Source organism: Oryzias latipes, chromosome 5, assembly GCF_053564925.1.
Source record: "Oryzias latipes strain Hd-rR chromosome 5, Olatipes_Hd-rR_3.1".
In the NCBI taxonomy this organism is placed as follows: domain Eukaryota; kingdom Metazoa; phylum Chordata; class Actinopteri; order Beloniformes; family Adrianichthyidae; genus Oryzias; species Oryzias latipes.
Genome location: NC_136241.1, coordinates 2,355,779 through 2,382,397, shown reverse-complemented (window position 1 = coordinate 2,382,397; position 26,619 = coordinate 2,355,779). Strand labels below are relative to the sequence as shown.

Below are 26,619 nucleotides of genomic sequence, written 5' to 3'. Positions count from 1 at the left end.
TCTTTACTCATCGACTGTTTAACCCTTGTGCTATCTTAGATGAGCCCACCCTTACATTGACGTGTTCTCCCTACCATGACAAACGTGGAGAAAGGTAGAAAGATTTCATGTAATCCATGGACACCAGTGAAGATCACAAATCATTGAAGAAAAATGGTTCAGAGCACTGTCTAGTGGGTCTAGATGACCCAACTCCCAACGTTAAAGTGCCTAGGATAGCACAAGGGTGGTTCTCCAAACTTCCCCAAACCTAATAGTGATAGAACTGAGGTTCCACTCTTTGGCTCAAAATTCATACTAAATCCAACAAATCTGGAAATTATTATTATGAAAATGATCTGTTTCCGTTTTTATCAATGAAGAAAAGCAACCATAAAATCTGTTAAATGTGCCTCACGAAACTAGCTCAAGTTTTTGTTTTTAAGTGACATTTTTTACTGCTACATTTTACTTGAATTATAATGATGAAGAATAACTTTTATGACAGTATGGATACATGCCCCTCAAGAACCTATGGAATCTCATGTAAGGATTTCCTAAGGATCTATTTTAGGACAGATACTTTTTTAACTGTTTAATTGTTACCTCTTGGGGGCGTTATCAAGAAAGAATATCGGAAATCTGAACACAGATGGAGAAAGACTCCATGACTCAGATTCAGCCTATAAAAAGCAGAGATTTGGAGGACATCCTACAACAACTGAACTCCTCCTCTTGCTGTCTGGACTTTTTGCCCACTGGGTTTTTCAGAACAGTCTTGCTGGAGAATCTCACCCCTCCTGAAAGGGGAAACTCTAGACAAAACACAAATAAGCAGCTGCAGGCCACCATGAAAACTGCCATTTTGAAGTAAGATAATTGAAAAAGCTGGAACCGAGCGACACCTTTGGAACCGAGCGACGCCTTTGGAACCGAGTGACGCCTTTGGAACCGAGCGACGCCTTTGGAACCGAGTGACGCCTTTGGAACCGAGCGACGCCTTTGGAACCGAGTGACGCCTTTGGAACCGAGCGACGCCTTTAAAACCGAGCGACGCCTTTGGAACCGAGCGACGCCTTTGGAACCGAGCGACGCCTCTGGGAGACCAGCACAGCCATGAGGTTGCGACAGTTTAGAAGTGCGGACTGGAGGACACGCTCGCTGTTGGCGTGAGAGGCGGACCTATCTGTCAGCTGTCAGGACACAAACATACTGAGGAAACACTGTACTTCCATCTTCAGCCTTCCTCTTTTGTGCCTTGGAGGTGCTGTGATTAGTCCCCATTCTTGGCTGTATCCGCCCCCCACCTCCGACCCCTTGTTTTACTTCCCCATCACTGTCCCTTCCAAGGTGCTATTTGGCCCAGATACGGGCTGACCAGCTGAGTGTGTGCCGCCATTATCAGAGCCTCCCGCTGTCACCCTCATCAGATGGGAATCACAGACTTAACCTCAGTCTTCAGGTATTACCCTGATCCGTTCTCTGCTCTCCGTAGCGTACTATAACAGCCACATTAAGAACTACAGTTTGTGACTGTTGTTTTTGTTTTATCGGTAGCTGATACCAAATATATGCAATCTTTTCCCACTTTTAGGGTGATCTAGAGCGACTTGAGTCTCCTACCTTTGCAGTAGTTTTATCTGATTATGAAAGGTGGCTCTGTTCAGTGTCTTACCAGAAATAGTCAAGCACCAGGACCATGAAAATGCACGTTTACAGATGTGTCTCCATATCTGTTTAAAACTTTTTTTTTTGTCTAACGCATCAGGTTCTGTGCCGTTAACACTTAATCATATAGCGTAGGGTAACTGATAAATCCGCCATTTTCTCAGATCAGCAAACTCCTGGAATACCAAGCCAGTAAAGGAAAGACACCTTGGTGGATATCTTTCAGTTGATCTATATTTCTAATCAGTTAGGAGCAATAGTCAGTTAATGTTTAGTATCTGGTAGTTCAGCAACTTATTTTGCATCTTGTGCTCTCTGAAAGTGAGCTTCTCAGCAACAGTACTAGCAGAAACATGAAATTACACACTGACATAGAAGTGACATCTGACCTCATTTTTGCCCTGAGTAACAATCAGGTCTAAACCAAGCCTTGATTTGACGACTTCTTGGTGCCTCAGATCCTTAAAGAGTCGCTTGCTGTGATCAGCTGAGATGTGATATTCCAGATCACTTCCAGACAGAGTCTAAAGGGACAAACACAGATCAGAAACAGACTGCATCCTTGCATTTCATCAGAAAATATGTGAATTACCTTTCAGGTTTTATTCATCCCTTTTATCAGCAGTTATCACCTTGATGTTTATGTTCAAAGTTCAACCTGACCATCAGTTGAACGCAAAGGCACACTTTTCTTACAGTTTTTTTCTACAGTTTTTCCCCCTATGCACTGTTGCTGTGAATGAAGTGTAGCACACACAGTAGACCAGTGTTTTTCAACCTTTTTTGAGCCACGGCACACTTTAACCTTGACAAAAATCCTGCAGCACACCACCCAAAAATAAAAATAAAAAGAAGAAACTCATAGTCTTTATTGATCTACAGTCCCTATACAATCTCACATGCATTTTTGTGATAATTGTGGCAGAAAAAGCTGGAAGCTGCAGCTGTTTTTTCTAAAAGATGTAATTAAAGTTAAGCTAGAAGATTTACAAAACTGATGAGTGTTTGTTGTGGTTTCAAGACATCAAAGGAAGGCTCATTGTGCGCTGAGACGCTGTCGCTTTAACCCACAGAGGTGGTGGTGGAGGGCACACTCATTAAGTAACAAGATGCTGGAGGATTATCATCATTGATGTCTGTTGTAAATGTTAGTCAAAAGAGGCGGGGCCTGTCCACACACATACGGAAGTGTTACAAATATACCTGATGGCTCAAAAAATCTTCACATACAATCATGTCAACATGTACTCAACACAACTACAGTTCACACGCACATGTGCATATAAACCAACGCATGTAAAGCATTTCAATCTGTCCCACATACTATTTGTGCAAATGTGAGCTGACATCTGTACTCAGGTAGGTGTTTATGTTGTGCTGCCTATGTTTTTGCCCAACGGCAAAGAGCAAGGAGGTATAGGAGCATGGAGGGGGCAGGTCACAGCCCATTGAGGTGGATAGCCCTCCGCCCCGCCAGGGGGCCCAGCAGGCAACCTCACACTGGATAGCCCCCCCAAGCCCCAGGTGACCCACCAACCATCACCTGGGAGTTCCGGGCATCTCCCCTGCCCAACCCTAGGCACGAGCCAGAATGGAGACCCGCCCCATGCTCCAGACAACCGCACTCCCACCCCACGGGAAGTCGGGAGAGAGCAAGGTGGGGCCACCCATGAGGAAGTGGGGGTTCCTGAGGAGAATAGTAAACCTTGCCCGACCAGGCTCACCTTCAGTTGGTATCTTGGAGGGGGCCAACGCTCGAGGGCAATGACCAAAACCTGCACCACAGGGACACCCCCCCGGCTCAGATGTAATATGATCCCTGTTTCGTGGTCCCACCGGAGAACTTAGGGATCCATATCCCTGTGTGGAGCAAGGCATGCCCGGCCTCAAAAGCCAGCACCCAAGGGACACGGCCCCCATTGCCGAGGCTGGTCAGGCTCTGACAGGACCAAAGCAGCCAAACTAAGGCAATCAGTGGAGACCCCAACCAGCCAAACCCTCCAAGGTCCCATACCAACAGGACCTCCCACTCCCACAGACAGCCCCCATCCCCATCCCAGAGAAGGAGTGATCCCAGCCCCAGGTGCAGATGGGCCCCATGCCAGCACCCCAGTAACAGCAAGAAGCCCATCCCTCAAGCCAAGCCAGACTCCCACCCAATTGCACCACCCATACCCCCCCCACACCCAGGCAAGGAAGACCACGTGGCACCCCCACCCGTCCCCCCCAGGTGCCGAACCAGACCCCCCAACCAACGGAACCTCTATTGCCCCCACAAGACGCCAGAAGGGCCCCACTCCACCCCAAAAGCCCAGCATATAGACAAGGAGCAGCAGCGCCCGGACACCCCGTCCGCTAAGAAAAGTTAACTATGGGAGACCAGAGAGACTATATTGTTTCCAGGTTACTTGAACTTTTTGCTGACATTTTTTCCAAGCTGATATGCTCAAACAGCAGATTCCAACCTTTACTTTTTAGATAAATACTACCCCTGTTCATCTCGATACCTTAAAATGATCTTAATGTCATAGTCTCAATGTCTTATAGCGTTAACAACAGAGTTCCCTTTTGCCACGTTGTTGTAGTTGCAGATTACCTGGTTGTATGCAAAGCCGGCATCATGAGGAACAAACAGCGTGACCTCCGACATCCTTTGAGATAATACCTCGAAGAGTTCCCTCCCTTTGGACATTGAGTTGCTGTAGTCCAACAGAAACTACAAAAACAAAGAGATAGGCACATTAGACTAATCTGACTGCAAAGAAAGCTCAATCTTTGAACTAATCCTCTTAAAACACACATTAAGCAGAAAGTTGTGGACAAAAAAATTAAAGGTGTCTAATATGGTATCGGTGTCAATACATATAATAGACTTACTGGATGCCTTCCTAAAATAGGAACTAGGCGCTCTGTCGAGTAGAAGTGTTGCTGCCTCTATGAGACGCTCAAGCTAGCGGCAGCTCACAAAACATCTACCACATCGTTTTACAAGCATTTTTACTGCTTGTATTAATTGCACTTTGAATTTGATTAACTCTCAAAGGAGAAGTTAAAATAAGCGTTTTTGTCATTTATATTCTCTCATTTGTAATTTTTATTTAGGAAAGTAAAGGGACAGAAAAAAATCAATTAAGATTATTTGTCGAATTTGTTAAGGGCCATGTTGCTCAACCCTAATATAATCTATATAAAAACGACCTTTTAACTCCAAGAAGTTGTTTGCTGCCAAAATATAACAGACCTTGGACTAAAATAATAGGAATTTCAACAGTTTTTGCTCACACACAAAGAAAGTTAATTTAAACTAAAAGTAATATTTACTAAACAGCTAGCAAGAAAAAATGACAATGGGCCTTATGAACTCAGCAGTTGTCCTCACTCACCTTGTAGAATAGAGAAAAGTTGCGGTATGTTGACAGAACGCTAGTCAGGACACTGTGACAGAAGACTCCATTTCCAACGTAATCATCTGGACACGCACAAGAAACATCTGCACCCAGAGAAATGATGTCAGCTGGACTGGTTTGAGGTTTGTATAAACACACATTTTTCAATATCTGATATTTGCCTGATATGTTAATACACTCCTGATTCAACCTTTCAGATTTGCTTTCAACATGTTTCAGTTTAAAACCATCAATGATAAAACATTAGAAAATGAAGAACTCTTTACTGCTATATAGGAAATAAAAATAAAAACATATAATTCAGGAGCATTCATATATGTTTAATTTATTTGAAAATGTGTATTTTTTCTGTATTTCAGGTTAAGAAGCAAAACTGTTAGACAGTAATATTTCAATTAGTGATTTTTTCCGACTTCCCAGACTCAGAGGGAAGTCTGGGCAGCTTTGCTTAGATTTCCACCCCCGCGCCCCGATCTTGGATAAGCGGAGGAAGATGGATGGATGGATATTTTCTGACTTGGTGAATTTCTTTTGCGGTCAGGAAAAGTTGTAACAGCAAAATCAAAGTTTTGCATAAGAAAATCCATAAATAGTTTAATTGTCACAGGAACAGGCAGACAGCTGGATCGAAATGCAGCAGGTTTATTATCTTGGCAAAAGGTCCTCAAAGCTAAATCAGGGTCAGGATGGCAGGAGTCAATAACAGGCTTAAGTTCATCAGAGGACAGACAGGGTAATCTGGATCCAGGCGAGAGTCAGGGTAGGCGGCAGGCAGACAGAGTCAGAAACAGGGTCAGGTAACAGAAGATCAGGTCCAAATACAACGGTCGATAAGGAAGGCAGAGTGGCACAAACACATATTTTAGTATTTATATTAATACAAATAATAATATTTTTCTTTTTTCCATCGAGGCAAAGTCCTAATTTTTCATCAAACTGGGTCACAGAGAGCTGGAAGTAGCACTGAGAGCATCTGTCATTCAGAGGCAGCTTTTGCAGTAGATGGTGAACCTCCCCGTACCGGGAGAGTCTCTGAATGAACCCAGACATGGTGACGTGTTTACTGATGCGTTTGTAGAGTTCCTCAAAATAAATAAATCTGATCTCTCAATGTCATCTGTATCTTCCATGCATTGTAAATGAGACAGTTAATGCTTTCATGTAGAGTTGAGGCTGAAAAACTTCAGGCAGTAGCTCCTCCCATGCACATCTGGAGATTCACTTAAGTCTATAAACACACTTTTGGACAAGTGTCGAGCAGCAAAATCTGCGCTTGAATCACCTCTGGTGTGAATGCACCATAACAATTTGGTGGTAGAAGTTTACATTCCACCTTGACACAAATTCATCTTGGAAAAGTACTGCATATGTAATAGAGTAATTAAAAAGACATTTATGGTAAAGATATTTATTTAAACAATATTAAAAGCTAATCCAATGCAGACTTTATATACCTGAATCGCCTTTGCATCAAAAGATTAAATCAAGTTTCTTCAAAGCATTAGCCATGCCCATGTGCTTTGTATGGGCCTGTTTGTGGGTTCACAATAGTTTTGTTAAAAGGCTTCGACAAAAATGTTTTAAAGTTTGACCTCAATCCATATGAAAGTAAAAATAAAGCAAACAGTTTCAGAAAATGTGTCTGCAAAGAATTGAAATACCTTGGAGCCGGTAGCAGTAGGCATCGTACTTATTGCTCACATCCACTGGGTCTTTGTACAAAACCACGCCCACGTGGTTGTCTCCACACTTGGGTGAAGGGTACTGGGTGACATATCCCACCCTTTGCCCTTTGATCCATCCCGCAACACACAGATGCATCCCAAGCTGGAAGAGCAGAAGAAAGAAGGCTGAAATCTCCACGTATACCATGGCAGTACCAACATCTGGCTCCAGAGGAATTTCGAAGGGGCACAGTTATCGCTCATCTTCTTTTAATATCTTTAAAGGCATTTATTTAAATTCTCACAACACAAACTCAAATGTTGCACAAAACCCTACATGTAAATAAAAACAAGGATGAGAATTCACAAAGTCAGATGGTGTGCAACCAAACTGGATAATTTTGAGGCGCCCACGGTTGGGTTTATCAGTTCAAATATGGGGGTCATCTGGAACCAACAAGGGAACCTGATTGCTGCTGCTATCGTGCAGTGGTGGAGAGGCGGAGCTGATATGATTGTCACCATGGTGCTTGGCTGCTCCTGGCCTGCTGATGCTGAAGTACTCTTGTCCATGCAGTGCTCTCTCTCTTTCTTTTTTAGACAAGTTCTAATGTAGGTTTTTATTTATTTTAGGCTACATCAATACTGAGTGCTGCCTGAAGAAAGTTCTGATCATAGACATTCTGGTCTACGGTAGCAACCATTGACTGTACCATAAGAGTGTGACGTCTCCCATGGAAAATGCCTTGCTTCTGGCTCCAACTGTAGAAAGTCTAATCAGTCACCATTTTTACGATATGGACACCGCCAAGTTGGAGCCAGACGGCATCAATAAGCAGGGATTGGTCCAAACCTGTCTAAGTTTTAATTTTTCTACGGCAACCAATCTTGTCAATCAGGAGTGAGATTGTTGGAAGGCCACACCCCTGCCACTTGTAAAGTGGGCTAATCTGTCTACCAATCTGTCAATCAAACATGTCAAAGGTTGTACATGGGAGCCAGTGGGCTCCAAATATTTTTTTGAACCATCTGATTGGACAGTTTATAATTTTATTAACTTGCAATAAAGAAAAAAGCTGATAAGGAAATTAGAATTGGAATGAACATGTGAAAATTGGTATCAGAGCAAGAATGGTTATTCTGACCAATAGAATGAGTAGCTGTTTATTTTTCTATAGAAGTCTGTGGGACTTTGGCTTCTTGGAACCAGCGGGTACCCTCTGGCGCTGGCCTGGCAGTCCCATGGAGTGGCCTCATCCCAGCCACCGTCAGACTTGAAGCAACTGGAGCTGCTTTAGTGTAAGGGGGAATGTCAGTATTTTTAGTACTAAGAAACGTATTAACGTGTCATTATTGCTTGGAGGTTGACCTGTACAGATGCTGCTGGCTTTTGGGTTGTCCAGGTTCCCTGGAGAGTTGTAGAAAAGAACAACTCCATCTTAAGGGGAGGACAGGTCTGTCCTGCAGTTCCCTTGAGGTTTATGCAAAGCTACGCTTTGATTGTGTGATTTCCTCATTTCTAACAGTCAGGCTGAAAGCATGGATTGCCACAGGCATGCGAGGAGTTTGCACTTATCACGTGAACAGTACTAATGGGCGCCTCGCGCAGTGCACAGGTATTGGAGGGGTTGAAGAAAAAAGACAAATCTGTACGATGTGCCTGTGTCTCACCTACTTCAGCCATACTTGCAGAACATACTTACGTGTTGTTTAGGTGTTCGCTATGAAAAAATGTGCATGAACATTTTTTCTCTACTGGCTCACCGAGCAGTCTACGATCTTACTACCATTTTACAAAAAACAAAAAAGACAACCCCAAAAACTGTTGACGTCTTTATAGAGTTTCCAGGAACTGAGTGTTGGAGGTGTGTGCTAGGGTTAAAGTTATTGATTGCTGTGCTAATTGGATTTTCGTGTGGGTGTGTTGTGTTGATTGCTTGATTCCTGGGAATGCACCTGCGCCAACAAGGCCTTAAATAATCGTAGCTATGCAGCACATTAAAGATTTCTACTGTTTGATTACTAATATTGTGCTGATGGGAATGTTTGACCAGGAAATACACATTAAAAACAGATATTGGACAAAATCATGTTTTGAAAGGGAGGTTAGCTGCATTCAGACTCTTAAAGCCATCTTTCCAGGTCCTCTGAGCCATGGCTATAGATACAAAATCCTTCTAGGACATTTCCCTCATCCTTTGACATTATTCATAAGGGTAACAGTAGACATGTTTAAAGGAAAAAAGCCCAAAGGGAGGGCCATTTACCTGCTGTGCATCCGCCAGCTGTTTATAGGTAGCTAAAGTGGCGCCCTCAGCCTGGCAAGCAGTGTTGGCCTGACTGAAGTTCATCTTGTACTTCCCCTCAGGAGAACTTAGGTGGAACACCCCAGCTGTGTTGGCTAAGGAACAACATTCATTGTATATTTTAAACAGATTACTTGTTCTGCATTGCACAGTGGAAATAACTTATGAGTAAACCATGCGGCTCTTTAACCAGCTGCTCCTGATTGAACTAGATTAAGTTGTATCAATATGGTTCCCACTCAGCAGAGGCAGCACTACTGGAGCTTGATAACACTGCTAGTCCTAACTGCTTCGCTTTGTAATGAGAGCATGATAAAACCAAAACACATGTTGCCATGGTTAGGTATTTTTTTATTTATAAGGACATAAGGTGATGGTATGAAGGTTTGTACACATTTACAGGTGTTACCTTGGTAACAGACATTGTCTTGACCAGTAGTTAGAGACAGATCTGTTGCCATGGTAACACAATCTGAAACTCATCCTTAGATAATCAACAAATGTTACTTTAGTTCTAAAAGCTTTCACACGCATGCCCATCATGGCAAAAAATTCATTACCATCTGGCATGGTAAAATCATGCCAGATGTGTTACCATGGTAATGCAGGTCCTTGCAGGAAGCCACAGGGGCGCAGCCTCCATTATCCTCCTGGCAACGGTCCACAGGGGGAACCACTTTTTCCAAACATTGGACTCCATTTCCCACATACCCTTGCAGGCACTCACACTCACGCTTGTTCTGAACGACAAAAATTACACTTTGAAGGGGAAATTTAGTTTTCAGTACTTTTCATTTTTGAATATAAAGTTAATATGTCTTGACAAGAAATAAATACAAGCATTCACTTTACAAAAATCTATGAAATATTGTTTCTTTTTAGACTAGCACAGCTTCACCTCAGGCCATTTAAAAAAGAAATATGGTTGTTTGTATGGTTGCAAAAGCAACCATACAAACAACATAGTTAAGGATTTGAACTTACTGGACCAGTAAATTTGCAGGTGGCAAATTCACTGCAGCCCCCATTTTGCTCTTCAGTACACCTGTGCAGAATACACATTTGTTCTCAGCAAAGCAAATCTAAAAAAGACTGAAGAGTCAAGGTTTCATGAACTGGAGACACCACCTGTTAATGGGCTGGCAGGAGAAGCCGTCTCCTTGGTAACCCTCATGGCAGGTACAGTTGACAGCCAGGCCTGTCTGGTTACAGTCTGCATCCTGGTGACAGCCTCCATTGTACTCTGAGCAAAGGTCTGGAGCTGCAAAGTTTCACAAAACATGGACCAATGTGCAGAATGTCCCCACAACAAGTTACAGCAGAAAGTGGCTAAAATATTCACCCACGAACAAAATTCCCTTTCAAGAGGAGGACTCATCTTTTTTTACGTCAACAACAAATACAAAGTTAAAAAAAGCATTTTTCTATCAAAATGCAATGTACGGTTTCAATAAATAATCAACATATCAAAAAATCCATTAATTTTCTTTTTGGAATCATTTTTTAAGACTACAAATCTCATTGACTTCTTGAAAGAACACTACAAAAATCTGCAAAATAAAGCCATAAGATTCTCATAGTTATGCATTCCAAAAGCAATCTTTTCTACACTGTAGTTTGTTCATTCATTAGTTTTTTTAATTTGTCACTTAAAAAAAAACCTGTAAATACTTTTCAAATGCGAGAAGTTGTATATTAGCATCTTGCGATCAAATTAGCGTCCAACTCTATACCAAACTGGTTTAGTGGTCGTAGGATTCAGTCTTCTGACGATAACTTTCAGGCTTTCTAGAACAGAGTTGTTTCTAAGACAACAAAGGTCTTATTTGGTCTGATTTAAACTTGAGCGACACCATTCTACAATGGTTCAGAAGGGCGGGTCGTGGTTTCGGTTCCCGTCCTGCCCACTGGTATGTCGAAGTGTCCTTGGATAAGACACTGAACCCTACCTGAACCCTACGTTGCTCCTAGTGGTAATAGGTTGGCCCCAGTGTGTTCAGCAGTGGAGCCACCATCAGTGTGTGAATGAGTGAATAGGACTGTGACTGTAATGCGCCTTGGGTCTTTTGAGACGGTAGAAAAGCGCTGTATACTGTTAGTACTCGGCATTTACCATTGTTTTGCTGTAGATTTGTTGTTTTGTTTGTTTAACTCCAGGTTGTAGCTCCATCACAACCTATTGTCACCACAAAATGCTGTAGTGGTCTCAGAGAAACCCAGTTTTTCCATTTTAACAACACTCACATGGTTCTGGAATGCAGAAGGTGCCATTTCCCTGAAACCCAGGCTTACACTGGCAGCCGGTGACTGGCACACAGTCTGCCTGAGCGTGGCACTGTTGGCACTCTTTTGGGATTGAACCTGATGAATAAGGAAACACAGAGGGAACGTTTTTAATGATTAAACATAAATCAAAATGAACATTTTTAAAATTACATATCAGAAAGAGAATGAAAATCTAATGCTATGAGGGACAGCAGACAGACATACCTGGATCTTTTTACTTTACTCTCAAAGAAAATCTAACAATTTATAAAGCCCATCAATGTCAGGATAATCTAGCGCTTCAATGTCTGGATTAATAATATGATAAAAAACATAACACAACAATCTACCTTCTACCTTATCTTGGGTCCATTATAGCAGCACATTGAGTCTCACAGCCAACTGCCAAGGTAAAAACTCACCTAACTTTTTCTGACAGTTCTTGCCTTCCCAGCCCGGAGAGCAGACACATGTTCCAGTCCCCTCCATGCCATCGTCACACCTTCCCTGATTCTCACAGCTGCAAGCTAAGGGACAGGAACAACTTCACTGAATTCCTTCTCTCACCATTGCTCCAGGCACTGGTGTTCGAACATGGGCTGACATACAACCCTGGTGGTCTTGTTTGTGTGTGAGTGTGTGTATGTGTGTGGGGGGCACAGACTAGGCACATGCACACATAGAGCCCTAGGGGTGCTTGAGAACCTGCCCTTTTTGCCATGGTAAAACGTGCCATAGTGCCTTCCCTTTTTTCCGTTTCTTTCAGTTGCTTGACCGGACAACACAGAACAGATTGTGCAGGGAAAGGAAGTTGGTTACTAAGTTAAAAATAAAACACCAAAGGGAAATTTTTTAAAAAAGAACAGTATTTATGGAAGTTCATAGCTTTCTCACTACTGGTGTGACACTAAATTTATCTGTTTAACACAGTGGTTCTCAAACTTTTTCTCTTGTTCCCCATTTTGTGAGGAGGAAAAGTGTTAATTCTCCCCACACAACGAAAACACTGTGACAAAATAAGCCAAACATGTTCAACTTTAATACCATATCAAAATCTTAAACATTCCTAATGCTAGAGACTAGAAAACAAATACCCCTTGTGCTATCTTAGATGACCCCACCCTTGCGTTGACGTGTTCTTTCCTGGCTCTGGGACGGTACGGGACAACCCTCTTGGGACCCCCGGTCGCTCTGGGTGTCATCCGCTTTGGCTGCAGGGTCTGGGGTGGGGCGGGGGGCTTGTCGGCCCTGTTCTGTGGGGGGGGGGGGGGGGGGCGTTCTGGGGGGAGGGGGGGTTACTAGGCAGTGGCCCCCCTCCTATGGTTGCCGTATAGAGTGGGCCCCCCCTTTTTCGGTTTTATTTGCACCTTAGACATGTAGGGCCCTTGGTAGGGGGGGGTGCTTGGACATCACTGCCAGCAAGCAGCAGATGTCCTCCTAGCACCCTACCCGCCAATTTTAACCGCACCTTAGACATTTAGGGCCCCTTGGTGGGGGGGGGGGGGGGGGGGCATGACTGTTAGTAATCAGGAGATGTCCCGTTAGTGCCCTACCCGCCAATTTTAACTGCACCCCCGTTAGTTCACACACCCCTCCCCCCTCAATATATACATCCCAACATAAACACACACACATGCACACACACGTCCTCTCCTCTCAAACACACGCTCACACATTTTGCAAGGAAGGTGGGACCTAGGACCATCTGTCCCCTACCCCTTCCCTGGTGGGGGGTACGGGGCCCTTGGCAACGGCGGCCGTGTCCCTTGGGTGCCGGTTTCTTGGGCCCGGCGGTGCTTTCTCCGTGCGGGGAGGGGGCTCACATTACACCTGAGCGGGGGGTCTTCATGTCCCTGGGGGATGGGTTCTGGTCCTTGCCCCTGAGCGCTGGGCCCCGCCAAATTTCCAACTATGGCCGAGCCTGGTCGGGCCATGTTTACAACACCCCTTGTGGGCACCCTTTTTCCCCGGGGTGCCCCCCTCCTGGGCGGGGGCGGCGGGCCCCTGCCTTGCTCCTCCCTGGACCAACCGTGGGCTGGGTGGGTGGCTGCCTGGAGTGCGGAGCGGGTCTCCCTTGGGGGGTCCTGGCTCGTACCTGGGGTTGGGGCGGGGGGATGCGCCGGAACTCCTGGGTGGTGATGGGGTGCTCGTCTGGGGCTGTGGGCGCCCTTCTCCGGTGGGGCCCTGCGTTGGGCTCTCCCGGCGCGGCTGCTCTCCTGGTTGGGCTGGGGCGGCGCTCTCTTTCCCCCCGTGCCTCCCTGCTCTCTGGCTCTGGGGGCCTCGCGGCGGTCCTGCTGGCCCTGGCCTGGGTGGCGGATTTGGTCGCCCGGGGAGCGGTTGTTCCCTGCCTGCTCCTGTGTGGCGTTGGTGGGGTTCCGGCTGCCGCTGCTGCTGCGGCAGGGGTCTTGGTGTGGGGATGGCTGGGCACTCTCCCTTCTTCTTTTCACGTTCCACCATCCATTTTAGAAGAACATAAACACTCACCTGAGCACAGGTGTTAGCTCACCTTTGCACTAATAGTTTGCGTGATAAAATGAATGAAATATTTCACACTAGTTGGTTTTAAGGCATAGGTATGCGTGTGTGAACACTATCTGTTTTGTGTACATGTTGACATGTGGACATTTTTGCAGCAAGCAGGTTTGTTGATAACATTTGAGTGTGTGTGTGGACAGGCCCCGCCCTTTTTGTACTACATTGGAACCTTACCGTAATGATAAACAACCAGTAAACTTGTTGCTTTATGCTGCTTCATTGTCTTATCCCCCCTCCCCTCCTATTATCACCCCCCCCCCCCTCTCTCTAACATCCCTCTCTCCTCTTCCCTTCTTTCCTTTTCTGTCCGGTCCAACACCAAAGATTTTCAAACATGGTTGAAATTAATAAAGTTTGGCCTCAATTACAAAAGGGGTTTAGGGTTTAACCCCTATTGTTAAAGTAAAATATGTCCAACACAAGAGACCCTCAACTCTCATCTGCCTGCCCAGCTGTTGGACAGGACAAGTAAAAAAAAAAAAAAAGATTTCATGTAATCCATGGACACCAGTGAAGATCCCAAATCATTGAAGAAAAAAGGTTCAGTGCACTGTCTAGTGGGTCTAGATGACCAAACTCCCGATGTTGAAGTGCCTAGGATAGCACAAGGGTTAAAGGATCATTCACTTTGTATGAACATTGACATTGAACCTATGTGCAAAAAGAAACACAAAGTTGTGTTAATGGCTGCAATGTGCCTGCCTTGTGCTACACATCTTTTCGAAACTAGGCTGCAGGTTTGTTAGTGCAAGTCTCAAGTCATGCTCAATATTGAGCATGACTGAACGCTTGAAGGCTATTTGGTCTGGCCGGTTTGAATGCTGCTTGAAACATTAACTGCTGTCCAATTTAAGCTAGAATTTCATCAGTGTGAAATTAAAAACTATAATAATTATCTTGAACTAACATTGTTTATGAGCCAAAACTTACCAAACTATCCAACGAATCATAATTGATACTACCTATAACACATAAAAAAGGAAAATACACATTTTTTTGGTGGATTTCATAAAAGGGTTAGAAAAAACCCTCCTAATTCCAGAGGTTTAATTCTTCTGTAAATTCTTTAAAGAATACTGGGTTGAGACACAAAGTTTCCATTTCCTTAGATGTACCTGTACAGTTGGCGCCATAGTAACCAGCAACACATGAATCGCAGGCCTTCCCTTTGAATCCTCTGTAGCACATACAGGACCCAGAGCCAGTTTGACCATCATTGCATAAGCCATGGTTGCTGCATGGAGCTTCAAGACCACCTGGACAAACTGTACAAAATGAAGATGTGGTAGAATCATGTTACACAGAATACTTCACATTTAAAAAAAACATGCCGTGAGACACCTTTATGTCATACCCTGACAGTCTCTGCCATAGTGGTTCTTGCAACACTGTGGTACCCAGGGACTATACTGACAAATTCTCCTACAGCCAGACTGTCCAAAACGACCATCCAGGTCTCCATACCAGCCAGAGTAGGACTTTCTGTACGAGTACTTGAATCTTCGACAACGCTCAGTGTGACCCTGCATGAATGCAGAAGCCTTGTTTACTTCTGCAGAGTTTGTGCACAAGCCCCCAACATACATTAAATAGGTTTAGGTTAAAAAGGCATGTCTTACCGTGTAAACATGTGTGGGTGGACAGGAGGGAGGAAAAAAACAGTTTCCACATCTCCCCTGAAACAATTCAAAATAGGGAACTTGGACTGTGGCTTACACTTACTTTCATTTCATATTCAAAAAATACATGGCATAGACATTTTTAGTCAATAAATCAGAGTGGATAAAACATCTGCCCTGGTTTCTTTTATGAAAGTCTTATGGACTCCTTTTGAATTTGTAAATAGAGACTCTCATGCCTGAGATTGTGGTGATCTTCTCCACGTACAGTAAACATCTCTGAAGCACCAAGTCATAGGCTTCTAATTGATGTTTCTTCATGCTGGTTGTTGTCATCATCTAATCATATATACTTTTACAGTGAGTATTATATAGACTTTAATAGTTACTGTTTTGAGGCTACTTTTGTCAGTATACAAACCGAACTAATACCTGAATCTAGGACTTTATCAGCCCATCTACACTCACCAAACACTTTAATAGGCACACCTGTCTAACTGCTCAGTAATGCAAATGTCTAATCAGCCAATCATGTGGCAGAACTCAATCCGTTTAGGCATGCAGACATGGTCAAGACAATCTGCTGCTGTTCAAACTGAGCATCAGAGTGATTGAAGTGACTTTGAACATGGCATGCTTGTTGGTTCTAGAGGGGCTGGTCTGAGGATTTCAGAAACTGATGTTTTACTGGGATTTTAACCCTCAACTTTCTCTAGGGTTTACATTGCCATTTTGTGCAGATCCCACTAAGTTTGTGCTCCATTACTACCACATGAATTTTGGAGATTGAGGGTGAGAGGATAATCTGCAGAAATACTGACATAAGTGGTTCTGTTTATTGCCGTGTCGCAGAAAGCTCCCAGTCCAGGTGGCTCCAGCAACTGGTCGATGCCATACGCCACGCCCTCTTTGAAGGTCAGATGACGCTCCACTAGCTTGGCTGAGTTGTCATTGATCAACACCGACCCCTGACAACAAAAACAACAGTTTAAAACAAGTGAAACTGTTCAACATAGCTATAAGAGCCAGAGCTAAACACAGAGCTAAAGTGTGTGGGTCTAAAGCATGGTGTATTCGTCCAATTTGGAAATATGTGGACACAAGAAAACGTACACATTTCTACAAGCGTGCACGCGGCCCGCCCTCTTTTGTTGTCAGAAGTTCTCTTAGTGAGAAAAAATGCTCAAACATCCGTAAGCAGCTTTGGTAAGTCACTGAGGTAACGGGTAATGAAGACGTCAGCAGAGATAGGGCAAAGTATGTTAGCACGCAAAAAGGATGAATGGATGAAACACAAATACTTATCTCAGTCTTCGCTCAGACTTTTCTAGTAAAAACCAACAGCAGAACCAGGATGAGGGTGACACTATTATAAAAAATCATAAAATATTATCATAGAAAGAGAAGTGTTACACATTTCAAAATGTTGACCACCTTTTTTGAATCATAATTCACTGACAAATAGACCCAGTTTTCTTTATTCAATGTGTTTCTAGGCTTGTGACACAGTAGCTGCTGTTACATGTGATCAGATTAGAATTGGACTGTTAACATGGGCTCTGAAGAACTTTATCCTTTTATGTCAAACGTTTACATACAGAATACTTTTGATTGGAATAAATCATTTTGACATGCGCAGAAGTACCTAAAATACCAGAAACAGCCGTAGAAGAAGGAGTAGATGCAGCACAGAGCAAGATGATCTTCTAAACATGCTTTTCTTTTTATTAGATTATTTTTAAGTGACTGTATTCTAATTTTCTAAATGAGTTAGGATTAGGTTAATACAAGCTAACAAAAACATTTATTACGGTTCTATTTGCTCTGCAAAGCCTCCTCTGGAGAACCACACTGTCTACGCAGAACGTAAGAGCCAGAACAGTAGTTACCCACAATCGGAATAAATTGTTTACACGCACCACGATTGGATGAACAACCGGCATGACCCACCTATGTCGATCGGAAGGGAATTTAGAGTATGATCGAGTCAAAGTAGTAAGTTCCATATGGCGTGTTTACATGACACATTTTTAATCTGATCAGGCTTTTATTCCGATTACTTGTGTCCACTGAAATGCGGCTATAGATCCTGTTAACATTTTAACCGTGCAGTTATGATGTTGAAACCTTATGTTGGGCTGCATAAGGGGTTTACATGTTGTCCCTGTGCATGAGTGGGTTTTCGCCGATTGCCTCCCAAAGTCCAAGAGAATGCTTCTTAGGTTAATTGGTGACTCTAAATGGTCCTTTAATTGTGGATGTGGGTGTGTGTGGTTGTCTGTCTTTGTTTGTCCTTTGATGGATTGGAGAACCATCCAGGTTGAACGCCAATGGAGGTTGGGATAGGCTCCAGCTACCCTGTGACCCCGAAAGGGATTTGGTGAGTTCAGAAGATGGAATTGAAACAAAACTTCTCTATATTTTCACTGTGTGACATGTAAAGGACATAGCAATCATGGTGTATTTTCATTCACCGCTGGTCTCTACTGCACGTTGCGCACCCTAACTCCTTCAGAGTTACGGCTCTGAGCTTCTCCCGGGCAGGTCATTGATTGTGCTATTATATGTTGAATTACAGCATATTTGTGACAGAAAATGCAAGAAGTCATTCTCGTTTTAAATCAACAAATCATTAAGTGAACACATTAGAAAACAAATGTTTGTTATATTTGTCTGTGTCAGTGATGTCTGTGATGTTGTATAGTTATTCTACTGTAAAATATGAAAATATACACAAATCCACAGATTTTCTCTTTATAGACACTGATGCATGTGTGTTTGGTGTGTGTGTGTGTTCTCCATATCCACATTTTCATTTGCTTTTTGTGCAGCAAGGCTTTAAAAATAGAAAACCGGGACATTTTTGAGTGTGGGCTGTTTTCTCACCACCAACTTCTTGTCACAGCTGAATTTGATGGTGGATCCGTGCATGGTTCGGTAAGAGGATAACTTAGTTGGTTGGCTGATGGCTGTCAACTGCACACAAACACACACAGAAGGTTTTCATTGATGCACCGCATGGTTAAAGTTGAACGTCCTACCCCCTAGCTGTTCCACCAATCCTATCATTCAATGTTAGATGAAAGAATTGTGATAGCACTCTAGAGTCATTTCTAATTAGGAACCACTTTTCTTGTTTTTTTTCTCTGAAATGGTGTTTGAGGCCTTTTAGAATCATATGTAGTGACTTATGATCCAGAGGTTCTCATATGAATTCTAACTTTTTTTTTTTAAATAGCCATGTCAAAACAAGTCCAAACGTATGCTTAATTGTGGCACTTATTTTGCAATCATAGATGATGAATATTTTATGTGTATTTTTACATTAAAAATATAAAAATGTAAACCTTTTTTTCGCCCTATGATGCACTTGTTAACTTGTTGACAATCCCTAAGAGCCACCACTGGGGATCCGTGCTGAATGTCTGTTGAATTTCCATCATAAAACTAGCTTCACCGCGGTGTAGCGAGCGAGCAGTGAATCGAGTTGGACCCTGAGCTGCAGTGCTCGCTGTGCTGGCCTGCACTCTAGCTGTTGGGTGCCCAGCATACAGAGACTAGCCACGGGCGCTGTGATGGCAGCCACGGGCGCCGTGATAGCTGTTCGATCGCTTCAGCTCCACGTTTATCTTATTTTCATCTAGGCAATAATAAAAAGACTCCCCACTTTTACTCTTGAGTTAATGATCTAACTTGACAGACAGATGGAAGTTACATTAAAACGGCCGTAACCCAGGGGGAGCTTCCACTGCAGGAGTGAGGTGCACTGGAAGAGACGCTGAAGGATCTGGTGAACCCAGACACCGTGGCGTGCTTGCTTGCGCCTCTGTAGAGCTTCCCAAAAGCAATTTGGCGGAAATTCGGCAGACACAAATTTGACACGCAAATTGCGTCCAGTGTGAATGCATTATTAAACTTCAAAGATAATAAAATATCAGGTGAAAATAATTGCTGACCTAAATATGTATTTGTGCTTTTAAAACTGTAAGACACTACTGCATTAATCCCATGAAATGTCTTATGTTACCTTGGAGAGTACAACATGAGCCTTAACAGTTGCAGCAAGCTGCTCCAGATGATCAGGGCTGGAAAGCCATTGCTGCCGCTCTGCTGGCAAGGAGGCCAGGGCCTTGTCAGTGGGCCAGAACATGGTGAATGGCTGGTGGGTGCTCATCTGGAGCACAGGAAGGAGACCTGCATCCTGCACAAATCAAGAACATAGCACAATGGCTGCTTTAGCATAAAAAAAAGGCCAAGTGGTTTTGAAGTTTCAAATTAAAGTTATTCGTATAAGGATGCACTAGGAGTGTTTACTGACCTTTACTGACCTGTTCTCTGAGGAAAACATGATTAACAGAGACATTTGTAGGTGTATTAATGTATCAAGTTAGTATCCAGGCTTTCAAACATCCATCTCTTCGTAGAGGACATGGTTACTTCTGCTTAAGCTACCGGGTTATATTTGATGTCCTTTACCCTCCGGTCCTGTTTGGGTCAAATCTGAATGATTTATAACTTAAAACACTCATAAATATTATGTTTTACAACTGATGGCTTCAAGGCTTTATCATATCCTCCTTACTATGCTCCATACCATACTATACTAGGCACTCGAACATGCAAAGTTCATAATCAATTTAAAAATCAACACCTGTGACATTTTCAGTCAAAAGACATCACTGGCTCACTCACTGGACTGTATATGAGAATTGGACCCGTCCTCCCTGACATTCCAAACAAGGACCCGATGGTCCCAAAAAATGAAGTCTCTAAAGCCACTGTGGTATTATGGTTTCCCAGAAATGGTGCAGAGTGAAACCAAAAGAAACCTAAAAAAACAGATAAGCGCAGGACTCCGGTTACACGCAGCCACCGCGCTGGGCAGCCTGAGGCTGTGCTCAGCCGATCCAACATGGGAGCAGCAGGCTGACGTTCAACTCTCACACTTTTATAAACCCTCTGCTGGTGAGCAGCTGGTGAGCACAGTGGAATCCTTTTACTAAGTGGCACTGCACCTGCCACACAATGTACACACACAACGGCCTTGGCAATTGGCGTTCGAGTGACCGTTTTCAATGAAAATTCTGGATAAACACCAGTGAACCTGCGTGTTGGGCTCTGTGTAATGAAAACAATTGGCGATAGCTCCTCCCACACGTGTTTGGGGCGTCAAGGCAACAAGCACAGTTTTGGACAGGCATCGAGCAGCAAATTTGCTGCGCATCAAGATAAAAAAAAAAGATGCGTCCGACGCATATTTGGCACATTTGACATCATGGCCACATTCAGCTTAGTAATCACTGGACTTGTGTTAAAGAATGTATTTGTCACAAAACAGGCAGACAGCTGGTCCCAACTGCAGCAGGTTTTCTTAGCACAGCTAAAAATCCCCAAAGCTAGATCATTGTCAGGCAGGCAGGGCCAATGATGAGCATTGGAGCATTAGAGAGGAAACTAGAGTATTCAAGATCCAGGCGAGATTTGGGGCAAGCGGCAGGCAGATGGAGTCAGTACGGAGTCAAATATAGGTGTTTTTGGTGTTTTTGAAAGGTTCTTTTAGCATATTTTTCATGATGGAGGTTAAAAATAAAGAACAGTTTTAAAATATTATATCTTCAAGTAGATTTTCTCTGGAGCACTATTTTATTCTTGTTTTTTTCCCCCCTCTCTTGTTAATGCAAAGAGTACAGCAAGCCTTCAAACCCGGTCAGAGACAGATGGAAACACAACAGAAGCAGCCGTCTTTCAGACACGGCAGCAGGACAAAAGCTCACTCAACGGGGGGAAGCTGAATGATCCCAAACAAGGAGACGTGGTTACCAATGTTTTTGTAGAACTCCTCTTCTATCTGGAAAATAAATAAACCTGATCTCTCAACATCATCTGTGTTTTCCATGCATTATAAATGAGATCCACACAGACACCGGTCCATGTAGCTATCAGGCTAATATCATTAGCTGGTAGCTCCTCCTGCATGCTGCTGTGGCAGCAAGCACAGAATTCACCGCACAGCAAAAGAGAGACAGCCGATGGGAATCGGCTGCACAAATCGTGTTCGGTGTGAACGCAGCTTAAAGCCGGAAAATGTTCATGTGTTTTTTATGCAGGGATGGGAAACTCCAGACCTGAGGGCAGCATTCCTGCATGTTGTCCACTCTGCTCTGGCATTTACTAATTGGCTGGACAAACCTGAACCAGGTACTCAGCAATGAGTAGGGCTTGGATATCTGGAAATCATGCAGACAAACCAGCCCTTGAGGCCTGGAATCGCCCATCGCTGTTCCAATGTGTCACAGTCAGTAACAGCTGGTGTTTTTTTACCTGAACGAGTTTGTAGAAACGACTGTAACCATAAAACAACGCTGCTGTTGTGAAGTTCATCTAGAACAGAGAAACAAAAAGGTGACATTAGGTGTATATGAGAACAGTACACAAGCTTTCCTGCTTTTTTACAGGCCATAACTTCTAGCTAGTCAACTGCACATGCTTCTTGATTGACGATACTCCACCCAAACCAAATAACCTTTGTCATTACTGTCAACAAAAAAATACAAAAACAAATGCTTATCACTTTAATACCCATTTCACATACATGTAGACTGATCTCCCAATTAAGAGTAACACAACAGTGTCAATTTAATTCTGTAGAATTTGCAGTTTACATAACATATTAATAAGAGAGACAAAGTTCAAGGTTTTACTGTCTACTTTTGCATATATAGATGGGGTGTCAAATTATCACATTAATAACGATTAATTATTTACAGACAAATTAGCCTGTCATTTTTTTAATCTCATTTTGTATACAGTATGTTTAAATATATACACATACAGTACAGACCAAAAGTTTGGACACACCTTCTCATTCAAAGAGTTTTCTTTATTTTCACGACTATGAAAATTGTAGATTCACACTGAAGGCATCAAAACTATGAAATAACACATGTGGAATTCTATACATAACAAAAAAGTATAAAACAACTGAAAATGTCATATTGTAGGTTCGTCATAGTAGCCACCTTTTGCTTTGATTACTGCTTTGTACACTCTTGGCATTCTCCTGATGAGCTTCTAGAGGTAGTCACCTGAAATGTTTTCCACTTCACAGGTGTGCCCTGTCAGGTTTAATAAGTGTGATTCCTGGCCTTATAAATGGGGTTGGGACCATCAGTTGTGTTGTGCAGAAGTCAGGTGGATACACAGCTGATAGTCCTACTGAATAGACTGTTAGAGTTTGCATTATGGCAAGAAAAAAGCAGATAAGTTCAGAAAAGTGGTCATCATTACTTAAAGAAATGAAGGTCAGTCAGTCCAAAAAATTGGGAAAACTTTGAAAGTGTCCCCAAATGCAGTCACAAAAACCATCAAGTGCTACCAAGAAACTGGCTCACATGTGGACCGCCCCAGGAAAGGAAGACCAAGAGTCACCTCTGCTGCAGAGGAGAAGTTCATCCGAGTCAGCAGCCTCAGAAATGGCAGGTTAACAGCAGCTCAGATTAGAGAGCAGGTCAATGGCACACAGAGTTCTAGCAGCAGACACATCTCTACAACAACTGTTCAAAGGAGACTGTGTCTATCAGGCCTTTATGGTAGAATATCTGCTAGGAAACCACTGCTAAAGAAAGGCAACAAGCAGAAGAGACTTGTTTGGGCTAAAGAACACAAGGAATGGACATTAGACCAGTGGACATCTGGGCTTTGGTCTGATGAGTCCAAATTGGAGATGTTTGGTTCCAACCACCGTGTCTTTGTGCGACACAGAAAAGGTGAACGGATGGACTCTACATGCCTGGTTCCCACGGTTAAGCATGGGGGAGGAGGTGTGATGGTGTGGGGGTGCTTTGCTGGTGACACTGTTGGGGATTTATTCCAAATTGAAGGCAGACTGAACCAGCATGGCCACCACAGCATCTTGCAGCAGCATGCTATTCCAGTCGGTTTGCGTTTAGTTGGACCATCATTTATTTTTCAACAGGACAATGACCCCAAACACACCTCCAGACTGTGTAAGGGCTATTTGACCAAGAAGGAGAGTGATGGGGGGGGCTGCACCAGACGACCTGGCCTCCACAGTCACCGGACCTGAACCCATGAAGATGGTTTGGGGTGAGCTGGACCACAGAGTGAAGGCAAAAGGACCAACAAGTGCTAAGCATTCTGGGAACTCCTTCAAGACTGTTGGAAGACCATTTCAGGTGACTACCTCTAGACCAGGGGTCGGGAACCTTTTTGGCCGAAAGGAGCCATAAACGCCACATATTTTTAAATGTAATTTCGAAAGAGCCATACAATAATGTAGTGTCCCTTCCCCACACTGAGACTTAACCTCTTTTAAGATTCTTTATTCTGGTTACTGCAGACCGCAACAAACGCCGTACAACTAATTCAGCAACTCCTGAATTTCTCCCACTGAGACAAGAGCGCTTCTCCCAACTTTATATTCCCCTGCTCCCGCTCCAGTCCTCCCATTTCCCTTATTCGGCCCAGAGCTGAACCCCATGGTCCAAACTAACAACAGGCTGAGCGACAGAACTGAGAGCCAATCAGATCTCTGCTTGATGCGTTAAATGAACAGAATTTATAACGCGGCCCAACAGCCAAGTTAAACTCAGTCCGCGACAATATGTTTAAAACTAAATATACAAGTGAATGTGTGCATTTGATGTCATTTCAACATTTTTAAAGTACAATAAGTCTGTGGATTCTTTTTAATAACATTGTTATGCTGTTGCTAATAAATGTTGAGTATTTCTCGTGGTAGTTTTGCTGATTGTCTGGTCTGGTTGATACGTGGTGAGTTTCTGCTTCATGCAGGCGTTGAGACTTTAAACGTGATCGTAGGTCTGAATGTTCTGTAGATGTGAGAAAGACGATCACATGCAGACGTGGAGCCAGACACACACTCACAAGCTGCAGTGAGTGACGGGCAGCGGGTTTTACGTATTTACAATCCCTGTGCGATTCACCTGCTGCCTGTCCCCCCCCCCACCCTCTGCTTTCTTCCTCACACATCCCGTCCCCGCAACTGCGCGCTCTTTCTCAGAAACGGGAGCGCACAGTTTTAGGCACGGCAATTCACAATTCATAATTCGAGATTTGTCTGCGAGCCACATGTGACCATCAAAAGAGCCATATATGGCTCGCGACCCCTGCTCTAGAAGCTCATCAGGAGAATGTCAAGAGTGTGCAAAGCAGTTATCAGAACCTACAATGTGACTTATTTTCAGTTGTTTCCCACTTTGTTATGTATATAATTCCACATGTGTTAATTCATAGTTTTGATGCCTTCAGTGTCCAAACTTTTGGTCTGCACTGTATATATATATATCTATATATATATACAGTGGGGCAAAAAATAATTTAGTCATTTAGTCAACCACCACCTGCGTAGTTTCTCCCGCTTAAAAATGGTAAGTGGCGATTTTTAAAGAATTTATTTGTAATTAATGATGGAAAATAAGTATTTGGTGAGTAACGACAGTTCATTTTTCTAAAGTAAATTGTTCCAGGCCAACTTTTCTGAAGTGTGTAGTAAAGTAATAATGGCTTTACAAACAGTTTGACAGTAAACGGATATTTCTCTGGTCAAGATTTGAAAAAAGCAGAATGAAAGGAGTGGCCCCAAACACTCTGATGCATGCATAAATGAATTAATAAAAAAAAAGAATCATTTGTTTTTTAGTGGAGAGACTTCATGTTTTTTGGCTGCTGCTTTGTCTCTGCACAGCAGTTGCATGGACGTCCTTCCCTTCAGAAAGTTTCTACTCCATTTTTACTTTGCATCATTCTGTCCCCACACCTCTTTAGCCTGGCTCTGTGGTTTGTCCTCCAGGTTGTAGGGTGTCAGCAGAGTGTCTATGTGGTGGATGACTCCATTGCTTGTGCTGTAATCACTCTTTAGAATCCTTGACCTGTTGTTGATCCAGACAGAACCCTGCAACAGGAAAAGACATAAAAAATGTCATTTTTTTGAGGATTTCTTAGCAGGTCACACTCTAACCCTTCTGCTTTCAGCCAACATTGCACCACCACTAATGAATATAAAATCACTTTGGAAATGCACTGATTACACTTTTACATTATTTGGTAGCACATATTTTTATTTTTAGAACTATGAATGCACAAAGAGCATTTTTTATAATTTTATCTAAAAAATGAGAAAATCATTCTAAATAATTGTATATTTAAACAAAAGGTAAAGGCACTTTTAACCCTTAAGTGGCTTTAGCTTGAGTGTAGACAGTCTTTGAATTACTGTAACTCTTCAACTGTTTATGCTACCAACAAAATTCCATGAAGCTGGGAAAAGCAGCTTTGTGCAACAGAATCTGTTGGATTTACATTCATTTCATAAATGGTGAAAGATTTATGGTAGATCGAAGAGAGTGTTTGTGTCGCTGTCGACATCTTGGAGTGAAAGGGTTAAAGAGCTGTCTTGTCCAAGTTTAACAACCACTATAGGACAGAAAAAAACCATGAGAATGAAAATGGAGGCAAATACACGTCAAAGCTATGGATACAATTCTTGTATCCATTTCTTTCCTTTCCTTTTCTTCTATTTTAAAAAAAAAACGTATTTATGCAATTTACGGGTTTTTTTTTTCTCCATTTATTGCTCTGGGAAGGTGATGATTTTCCTCTCTTTTTTTTGTCTACTTTTGATGTTTTTGAACAATTTCAACATCTACAAAGTAATCCTTCATCTCCTCCATTTAGGTTTTGTTGTATTTTTGTCAGGTCAGCTGTTTGATATCAGTCACTTGCTGTGTGAGTGTGTGTGTGTGTGTGTTTGTGTTGACCTCCAGAAGGCTGAAGAGCAGAGTCTGCCCTGACACTGCCACAGCACGCTCGGTAGTCCTCAGATCACTCAAAGAGAGGCTCTCACAGGAAATGACATGGTTGAAAACCAGGTCCTTGTGGCGTCTCAAGTCTTCCCATCTATTAAGTTGTGCCTGAAATGTAGAATCACTTTGCTAACAAAGTTTTCTAAAAATGGGTTTGTGTTCAAAGTGAACAATACTTTATTTCTGTTTATGTACAAGTAATTATTAAATTGGGCTTACAGTGATGTTTTTGTTGTTTTTCTCCAGAGGAATGAAAACGGTCAGGGGCCCCTTGCTCAAAACACTGTTTGAACCGATCATCTAGGATAAACACAGACAACAAAGCCCATTAG

The 26,619-nt window shown here is 43.0% G+C and overlaps 1 protein-coding gene across 2 annotated transcripts in view; it reads right to left on the bottom strand.

The window, feature by feature from the left end:
- The window catches only part of stab1 (stabilin 1), a 113,843-nt gene that overhangs the window by 11,325 nt on the left and 75,899 nt on the right, over positions 1-26,619 (bottom strand). For both annotated transcript variants that reach the window (XM_023954693.2, XM_023954694.2), the window contains exons 47-66: positions 26,507-26,587; positions 26,243-26,395; positions 25,243-25,377; positions 21,765-21,824; positions 19,471-19,644; positions 18,330-18,419; positions 16,265-16,411; positions 15,444-15,500; positions 15,179-15,347; positions 14,940-15,089; positions 11,712-11,816; positions 11,269-11,385; positions 10,153-10,285; positions 10,009-10,069; positions 9,620-9,764; positions 8,986-9,119; positions 6,716-6,881; positions 5,031-5,137; positions 4,244-4,363; positions 2,037-2,171 (exon numbers count right to left, since the gene is read on the bottom strand). In XM_023954693.2, coding sequence (XP_023810461.1) covers positions 2,037-2,171; positions 4,244-4,363; positions 5,031-5,137; positions 6,716-6,881; positions 8,986-9,119; positions 9,620-9,764; positions 10,009-10,069; positions 10,153-10,285; positions 11,269-11,385; positions 11,712-11,816; positions 14,940-15,089; positions 15,179-15,347; positions 15,444-15,500; positions 16,265-16,411; positions 18,330-18,419; positions 19,471-19,644; positions 21,765-21,824; positions 25,243-25,377; positions 26,243-26,395; positions 26,507-26,587 — 2,439 coding nt within the window. The remainder of the gene's footprint in view (positions 1-2,036; positions 2,172-4,243; positions 4,364-5,030; positions 5,138-6,715; positions 6,882-8,985; positions 9,120-9,619; positions 9,765-10,008; positions 10,070-10,152; positions 10,286-11,268; positions 11,386-11,711; positions 11,817-14,939; positions 15,090-15,178; positions 15,348-15,443; positions 15,501-16,264; positions 16,412-18,329; positions 18,420-19,470; positions 19,645-21,764; positions 21,825-25,242; positions 25,378-26,242; positions 26,396-26,506; positions 26,588-26,619) is intronic.